Here is a 9,517-nt window from a genome sequence, read left to right on the forward strand (position 1 = left end):
CATCGATGTTTCTAACTCTCTATCCCTCTCCCTTCCTCTCTGTAAAAAATCAATAAAATATATTTTAAAAATAAATAAATAAAAGTAAATCTGTGTTGCCAGCAGTTTCCCCTTATGTGAGTGTTCTATACCATATTTAATATAAACAAATAATTTTCCTGGGTCTCATCAATTTATTATAATCAAGACATGCTTCTGTAATACACGGCATCCATTAGGTATTCACAAGTGAGTAAAGGTGCACAGACTGATAGTAAGTACTTTACAAATCGAAGGCACTGGGTGTGCTCACTGAATGAGCTTGAACTTTCTATGCCATTCCACCGCTCTACCACCATTTGTAATTTAGAAATAACAACAACTGCTAAAATTTAGCAGCTACAGTACTCCCTCCCGCCCCGAAAAAAATGGGATAAAATTGGCAATCCAAATTCACAGCAAACCCACACATTTTTACTTTATCCCAAATTAGCTTCAACCTCTTGGACAACAAAACCATCTCAGAAGTTATTAGATAAGAACAGGAGGCAGAGGGAGGTGGCAGAAGCAGTCCTTAGAGAACAATAAATGATTAACCTTTGGATAATTAAGAGCTGACTCAGGATCCTGACATTTCTGAGTTGGGGAAAAGAGGAGATAGTTATCAGAGGACATATTTTTATGAGTTTGCTTCTACTCTAGGTTCTCAATAAAAAGACTTTTAAATATTTTTCAAGTACATATGGAAAATTCAAGGAGCCAAGCACTGCATAAAATTTTGATTCTCTCTCAGGTACTTGATTATAGTAGACTCCAAAATGGAATTTTACTTTTACTCTTCAGACCCTCTTAATCTGAACAAGGTTGTGAGTATAAAGGAAGACTGCAACCCTAGTCTGGGGAGGGAAGGGGCACATAAAACTGATCCTGACTGCATTAGGGGCTGAACACAGGGCATAGGGTGCAAGTCAACAAACAGAATAGGAAGTTTCATCTGTGTTTCCCCATCTCCCCACCCAGACCCCCCCTCACCTGCCCCCTCCCAGGTCAGCCAGGGGAGAATTCACATGGTCCTCTGATCCTGAATGCGGAGGAAAGGCGAAAAGAGAGCCAACAGTTGGATCTCTGTTTTTCTCTTCATGTTAGATACTGATGAGCAAGAAGTATAGCAAAGTTCCAAATCAAGTTCAATACAAACTCAAGTTATCCCCCACTTAAAAACAGAGAACCAACAGTAACTTCTTCAAGTGTGGTGTAACCTTTGAATCTAACCCATTAGTTCTGCAGATGAGGAAACTGAGGCCCAAAAAGGTGGTTGACTTCCTGACACCTGTCTCAGATATGCATTCTCAAAGGGCCTGGTGGTTTAAGGGATTTTTCCCTACATCTTTCCTCTTCTCCAATGTCAACGGTTTTCTCTAAATGAAGTAGAGCTTGAGTCACACATCTTGCTGAAGACAGTAGTGCTGTTTACAGCTTTCTTTAAAACCACATCTTTACATGTATTTTAGTCTCTAGAAAGCAGGCTATATTGAAAAGCTTACAGGGAGAAAGTAGGTCACCATAATTCAAATGGATGATTCAATATCTTTAAAATGGAAGAAAAAATCCACTAACTTGCTAATCTAAATGTTAACCAGCAACCTCGCACCGCTTACATTTTGTACTGCTTCCATTTAATGCCTTCCTGCTATCCTTTTTTATCCCTCACCTTCTCCTAGGAAAAGAAAAAGTGATGCATTTTGGGAAATTTTAAAGCTTGTTATGCTCATGTCATCACTGCTGAGCTGAAAGTGTGTGGCAAGGTGGGTGTTCCAGCACCACGGCTACTGGCCTGGCTCTGTGTTCCCACAAGACTCTCTGTGAATGGAGAGAAGAGCCCAAGTTGGGGCTTTGATTACCACAAAGTAGAAATGGGAAATGTGAACTTTTGTTATAAAAATGTATTGAAGCGCCCTAGCTGGTTTGGCTCAGTGGATAGAGTGTCGGCCTGCGGACTGAAGGGTCCCGGGTTCGATTCTGGTCAAGGGCACATGCCTGGGTTGCAGGCTTGATCCCCAGTAGGGGGCATACAGGAGGCAGCTGATTGGTGATTCTCTCTCATCATTAATGTTTCTATCTCTTCTTCTCCCTTCCTCTCTGAATCAATAAATATATATATTTTTTTAAAAGTGAGGTGCCATCCTATGCAGTTATTCCTCAGTGCTATATCCTTCCACCATGCCAACCCCAGAAAAAAACAATACAACAAACGGCTCCCTGTACCCATCATTTGGAATCAGGGGAAAGTGAGTGGGTGGTTAATTCTAAGTCTATGTAGTTACATCAGTCAACTAACAACTAAAATCATACGTTCTTAAAATAACCATTTTGTAAACATTTTCACAACTATTCTAAGAAGCCTTGTTATTATTTTTAGTTATTATTTTATTTAACAGTTTTCAGAAAAAGGTGGTGGTGGTAGTATTACTAGTGAGCATATTTTTAAAATGGCTATTTTTATACCTATTTCCTCCCAAAATTATGTGAAGTAAATTATTTCATATCATTGTACAATGATACTAGAACAAAGTGATATACTTTCCTCTGAAAGCCATGTACTAATTTATACTTTCTATACAGAAGCACTGCTATTGTCACAGCTGATTCAAGTAATTTCATATTATTCGACTCTATGAATAAATAGATGGGTATGTATATTTATTGAATAGTGTTGATTTAATGAATAAAAAATTAGAACATCAGATATTACTGTAAAACTTACAAAATTTTTAAGTTTATCTTTAGAGTCAGAGGATACACACAGAGACAGAAAGATTTCCCAACTACATCAAGGCAGTATTTTTTTTTAATATATTTTGATTGACTTCAGAGAGGAAGGGAGAGGGAGATAGAACTATCAATGATGAGAGAGAATCATTGATTGGCTGCCTCCTGCAAGCCCCCTACTGGGGATCGAGCCCACAACCGGGCATGTGTCTGGCATGTGCCCTTGACCAGTATTGAACCGGGGATCCTTCAGCCCGCAGGCCGATGCTCTATCCACTGAACCAAACCAGCTAGGGCGGTAGTATCTTAAAATCCTCAACAATTATTACTCATGTGAAAAATGGAATGATAATATTTATATATAAACAAAGGATCTCATAAAGTATCATCTGATTAACATACAAATAGACCAGATACTCAAGAAACTAAAACAGGTCACTGTTTAAGACTTTAAAACAAAATGCATTTGGCTAATCTATTTCTTTTTCCTTGAAAATTTAAAGGATTTACGTCTTTAGGCCATCATGATACTGAGATTAATTTAATAAAAGAGAAAACAAGAGCATTCAGGTAACAGAAAAAAAGAGGCATAATAAGGAGGCAAAAGCAGAAAGCATACAATAAAGCTTAAGTAGACCAAGACAGTCTGCATGTGTGTTTTATATGATGTGAATCATGCTTACTTTCCCCGGAACAAAAATGCTAATTTTGGTAGGAAAATGTTCATTATAATAAAGTAAGCGATGGATGATTACAGGAATCATTACTGAGTATAATGGCTGCAGCTTAGTGTGTTATTTTTAAATTCACTTATTAAAATGAGACATTCTATGGGAAATAAGAAAAAAAGTGAAGCACAGCACAAAAGATTTATTAAGAAAGGTGCTAATTAAATAGCTAATAACGTAATTAACCATTTTATGTTTTGTAATAGGCCATGGCACTCTTATCGATATTTCATTTCAAAGGCTTAACACTGTAATTCTGAGGACCCTAAACAACAGCTAAAAACCAGATTTAAAATGCTTTCATAAGTTCCTGTTTACTTTCTCCTTAAACAACATTTGAAAATACAACCCACAGAAAGCATAGTAACCTTAAAGGGCCTAAAAACTAGGGGTTAGAATTCTTATCTCTACCACCTCGCTAAGCTGATAACTAGCCTTAGGCCAGAAAACAACGAATACTAAAGCATTTGATATTTCCATTATCCCTAGCTTGCTGAAAGATGTTACTTTTCATTTGATGGAGGTCAAGAATCAAGTTCACCTCAATTAATACAATGATTTCAAAGGATGTTAAAATTGGCCTGCATTGTTTTAGAAACAAAATGTATAATGTGAATGGGGGAAAGGGAAGAAAATGTCATTAGAATAATATAGCAATTAAGTAACACTACTATTGTTCCATCTTCACAAATTTATATGCCATCGTCCTGCTTTGCACCAGGTTCAATTAACTACTGTCACAGTAACCACCAGGAGTCAGGACCTGCAGTGTCTAGCTCTGCCCGAAACCTACTTGGGAGATTCAGAACAGAGACAGGGTTTGGACAATGGCAATACTACCTAAGGGAAGTATCCCTGACCTAAATCAACAAACAGCAAATGCTTCATCATTCATGATAACTTTTACCTCTTGAGGAAGTTCTAGTTTAGAACGGTCAGTTCCTTCTTTTGACTGAAGACCCATCAGATAAGGGACAGGAGCATCAAGAAAATGTAGCAGAGAAGCAGGGAGGATGGGCACATACACATGCTGCCACTGAAATGGGAACAAGAGTGTGGTGATGCCTTCCGCCACCGTCATCAGGCGTTGGTAATCTGCACAGAACAAGGAAAAACGGAGGGGAAGATTCCAAGTAAAAACATAGTCACGGCATTGAGCTCGAAAATACCAATTTCCAAAAAAATTCTTGTGCTAATAAATAAAAGCTTTCTTTATGACCAGACAGAAAATAGGTCATTTCTATCCCACCATAATTAAAGAGTTAAATGGTTTCATTTGAATGGTTTTAAGAGAGGATGGGTAGGTGGGAAACATCATCATACTCTTTGCTTCTGAAATCACCGGTATGTGAATTTACTTAAAATGTGGAGGAAACAAGAACTAAGTAAACTGCTCTTGGCACTTCTCGCATTAAAAGTGTACCAGAATATAGCTATTGATCACTTCTTGTATACATGTACATCTATACAATCCCCAAATTCAGAGGCTTTTATTTCTTGTATATATAATTATCCAGATTATATTTTTGTTAAACTTCATTTTGTAAGTACAAGAAATCAACAGATATATGCATTCATAGTCACACTTTCTATTTAACCCCCAACTATAGAACTATCAAATCTGGGGACAAAGTGAAAAGTTACCAGAAAATTAAAGGTTGGTTTTTAATTTTATTTTATTGTGTTTTGTTTACATGAACTAATTTATCAAAACTAAAAACTGTCTACAATATTAAAGGATCCTTTCTCCCCAGTTTTGAGATATAGTTGACATATAACACTCTATTAGTTTTATAAGTACATGGTGATTTGATGTGTGTATATATTGCAAAATGATTATCATAAGTTTAGTTAATATCACCTCACATAATTACAAATAAACTATCCTTTTAAACCACTCTGTCATCGATGCTTTATACAAGCTTTATTAAAATGCAAGGTTAAAGACAAAGAGAATCCTAAAAACAGCAAGAGAAAAGCAGTAACCTATAAGGGAGTTCCCATAAGACTGTCACCTGATTTCTCAACAGAAACTATGCAGGCCAGAAGAAAGTGGCACAAAATATTCAAAGTGATGAGAAGCAAGGACCTATAACCAAGATTACTCTATCCAACAAAGCTATCATTTTGAATTGAAGGATAGAGAGCTTCCCAGATAAGAAAAAGGTAAAGGAGTTCATCACCACCAAACCAGTATTATATGAAATATTAAAGGGTCTTCTTTAAGAAGAAGAAGAAAAAAGAACAGTAAAATGGCAACAGATATGTACCTATCAACAATTGAACCTGAAAAACAAAATAAATGAACAAGCAGACCAGAAACAGACTCACAGATAGAGAGAAAAATGACAGTTGCCAGATGGGATGGGGGTGGTAGGGATGGGTAAAAGGTGTGAAAGGATTAAGAACTACAAATTCGTAGTTACAGAATGGTCATGGTGATATAAAGTATCCCTTTATGACTATAAAGGGAATATAGTCAATAATATTGTATTAACTGTGTATGGTGTTAGATGGGTATAAGATTTATTGGGATGATCATTTAATAAGTTATACAATGTCTAATCACTGGGGTGTACACCTGAAACTAATATAATATTGTATGTCAACTGTAATTAAAAAATAAAAAATGATTTAAAAAAAGATATACTTAATCATTTATTCTGTCAATGCTCTTCAGTCAAAAACCCCAAGAACACACTTGTATTTGAGTAGTTGGATTTATGTATTACTCATTGCAAAGCGGAAGAAACACACCCTGAAGAACTGCGGGATGTCTTAGTAAGAGGTTTAGAGACACCTATTATAGGATTTGGGCTTTGCTGGATAATTTTGGCTTGGATCTAAGGAAGTAGTAGAGACTTGCTTTGACTTGGATGCTGTCAGAAGTCAGGAAAATTCTATCACTGGGCATCTCAGTAAGTTTGATCTATAGGAAGGGAGACTGAAGTGGGGGACAAAGCTGTGATTGGTAAGGAAGTGAAGTAGCAGTTACTAATTTAGCAAGAGAGGAGGATACTTGGTATTTTGTGGGTTGCACAGTGGCCTTGTTTAAAGTGGATGTTCTTATGGGACCATTCATGTTCCATAGGAGCACATGGCTTAGTTGTGAGCATCAGATCAGTTTGCAGTAACAGTGAGGCCTACCTGTGAGAGCTAGATCAGGTCCTGGATGTCAGGCACTGCTTTTTTATTTCTTTCTTGATTCTACGTCAGACACAGTGAAAGGCTCTGGGTTTAAAGCAGTCAGCTCCTGTACCAGTGACCTATTTATTGGCTTTCAGCTCCAAGTTCACTCAGTACACAGCCTATGACAATGGGCCTGTAAGCATTTCCTCTACAGTGAACACATGCTGCGTCTCAGCAGTAGAGGGCACTGCAGGAGGAAGGGGTTTCTTCTCGGTTCAGAGTGCAGTGTTGTGTTTGTTCCTGCTCCTGTGCATGTTGATCAGTAGTGCCGACATGTGAGGTACACAGCTGGTGGTACACTTCCCCAGCCACATGCCCGAAGTAGGCTGTCTCAGAGATGGAGCAGTGGTCACCTTCACATGACTCTCCGTACATGGATACTGCACACTCAGCTCTCACACTCACAGTGGCGCCCTGACAGTTTCTGTATGCCTGCCTGTTCACCACCCACAGCTCACTGGTGCCTGGGAGATGGTTTTCTACTTGCTCGACGTTTGAGGATCAGCTCAGGCCTAGGCAACCCATTGACCTTCTCCACCATCTAACGACCTGCAACCACTCCTTCTTCAATGAGGAATGAACCTCAGTCTCGGGAAGTGGAGCCTCCCCTTCCAACTTTGTCATTCCTAAGGTACCCTTTAGCGTTTCCTTCAAGTCTTTATAGTTGCTTTCCTAGTTTGTATAGCTTAATAATTCTTCATATTACACTCCTTTGTTTAAATTATTGTAGTTTAGTCTGTCTCCTGATTGGACTTAGGCTGAAAGGCAGAGGATTTAAGCAGTTGAATCAAACCCCTAACAGCGTGGCAGCCTACACTCCTTTGTTTAAATTATTGTGTAGTTTAATCTGTCTACTGATTGGACTTAGGCTGAAAGGCAGAGGATTTTAAGCAGTTGAATCAAACCCCTAACAGCGTGGCAGCTACTTTATTTACGGTTGATGGAAAAAATGTTCAATGTCATAGAAAACACAAATTCTTAAATAATGGAAACTAGCACCCGGGGCTATTTTCTTCCTTTGACTATGAAAAATTTACACATGGGAAGTGAAAATCAATTTTCCCCTCTTTTACTAGACACTGAGAGACTGGTATACAGTATATGATTTATTTTTCTTCCTTCAGACAGTAGATCCTCTTGCATAAAGCTAAGACCCAAAGAGGGTAAAAACCTCAGGGAAAAGAGATCAAACAGGAAAAACAAACAAACAAAATGATACGACACATACACAAAAGACCCTGTACCGCCGAGGAAAGCTGTCTGCCCTGCCTTGGCTCTGGGAGGAAAAGAAAAAGAGCCTACCTGAGAATTCCTCCTATCTCCTGGCCAGCTTTCAAGCATGCTTGGAGCCCAAACTTATGCTACCTGCATATCCCAAAGAAACACTAAGTTGAAAATTTTAATTTCAAGGAAACTTGTGTTGCCAGTGAACTCAGATGCCTGGTGAAAGAAAAAACACAAAGCCTTCATGGAGGAATATATCCTCGATATACAACCCATCAGATACTGAAACTTATCTGAGAAAGAATATAAAATATGTATGTTTTACGCTTAAGGAAATTAAAGGAAGCACTAAGGACTAAAGACTGTTTATAGGGCCACGGTGATTAAAATGTCAAAGGAAGGGTTAAGTGCAAATTAGATCCAGGCAACAAAGAGAATCACCTGGGAGACAGATATGGAGAAATCACCAAGATGCAGCACAGAGAGACAGAAAAAGAGGCTGAGAGATATGGGAGACAGAGCAAGACAGATTTCCACGCTTTATTCGTGTTTCAGAAAGATTTCTTTTTAAAAGAGAAATGGAAGCAATGTTTAGAAAAATGGTTGAGAATTTTCCAAAACTTGGGTTGATGGAGTACCCACCGCTAACTCTGGGACAATCACAGACGGCTCACTACGATCCAGACACACAGCACGTGATCCCTGAGGGAACAGCCAGCCTGGTGGACTGGATGAAAGCTACTGCAGAGTGTTTACCCTGAGAAGGGGGACGGCCAACTACCCCTACAAATGCCAAGTGCAACACCCCGGAGGAAGCAGTTGATATGATTCACACGTAAGCTGTGTGGAATTGGCTTTATGATAATTAGGATATTCACCCACTGAATATGCTCATTATTCGGGTCATGATAAATAGTGCAACGGCACCCGTGTAACTTTACTGCCACAAAATAGGTCAGATTTGCTGTCTCAGCTTCCCCTCATGAATCTTACCGATGCTAATAAAAACATTAGATTATTTAACAAGAAAATGCCAAGAGGCAGGGGAGAGAGTTCAGGGACCCATCCCCAGCAGAGTGGAAATTTTTAAACAGTTATTAAGAAATCAGGTGAATAAAGCAAACATCGATGGGAGCAAATTGAAGAGGAAAAAGGGAAGCGTCAAGAAACTCATCCCAGCAGGGTGGAAATCTTTAGAGGGTTAAGAAATTGGATGAGCCGTGGCCAGGTGGCTCAGTTGGTTGGAGCGTCGTCCCGTACACCACACGGTTCTTGTTTCGACCCCAGTCAGGGCACATACCTAGGTTGCAGATTTGAGTGGTTGGGGCATATACGGGAGGTAATTGATCATTGTTTCTCACATCAATGTTTCTCTCTCTCTCCCTTCCTTTCTCTCTAAAATCAATAAACATCCTTGGGTGAGGATTAAAAAATAAAAAGAAAAAAAGAAATGGGATGAATAAAACAAACATTGATGTGGTTGAAACAAAGGTCTTAATAGAGCACTACTATAGGGTGTCCCAAAATTCACGCAAGAAGTAATTTTGATAGAAAACACAGGTTTATAATTAAAAATTGTAAATTTTTTATTGATTCATAAAGTATACAGTATAGGGTTATGTATGGAA

At 38.6% G+C, this 9,517-nt stretch overlaps 1 protein-coding gene across 1 annotated transcript in view; it reads right to left on the reverse strand.

Annotated features, from left to right (window-relative positions):
* The window catches only part of DENND5B (DENN/MADD domain containing 5B), an 88,672-nt gene that overhangs the window by 52,594 nt on the left and 26,561 nt on the right, over positions 1 to 9,517 (reverse strand). The window contains exon 5 of the mRNA XM_014539237.1: positions 4,384 to 4,571. Coding sequence (XP_014394723.1) covers positions 4,384 to 4,571 — 188 coding nt within the window. The remainder of the gene's footprint in view (positions 1 to 4,383; positions 4,572 to 9,517) is intronic.

This window comes from Myotis brandtii, unplaced genomic scaffold (assembly GCF_000412655.1).
Source record: "Myotis brandtii unplaced genomic scaffold, ASM41265v1 scaffold209, whole genome shotgun sequence".
NCBI lineage: Eukaryota > Metazoa > Chordata > Mammalia > Chiroptera > Vespertilionidae > Myotis > Myotis brandtii.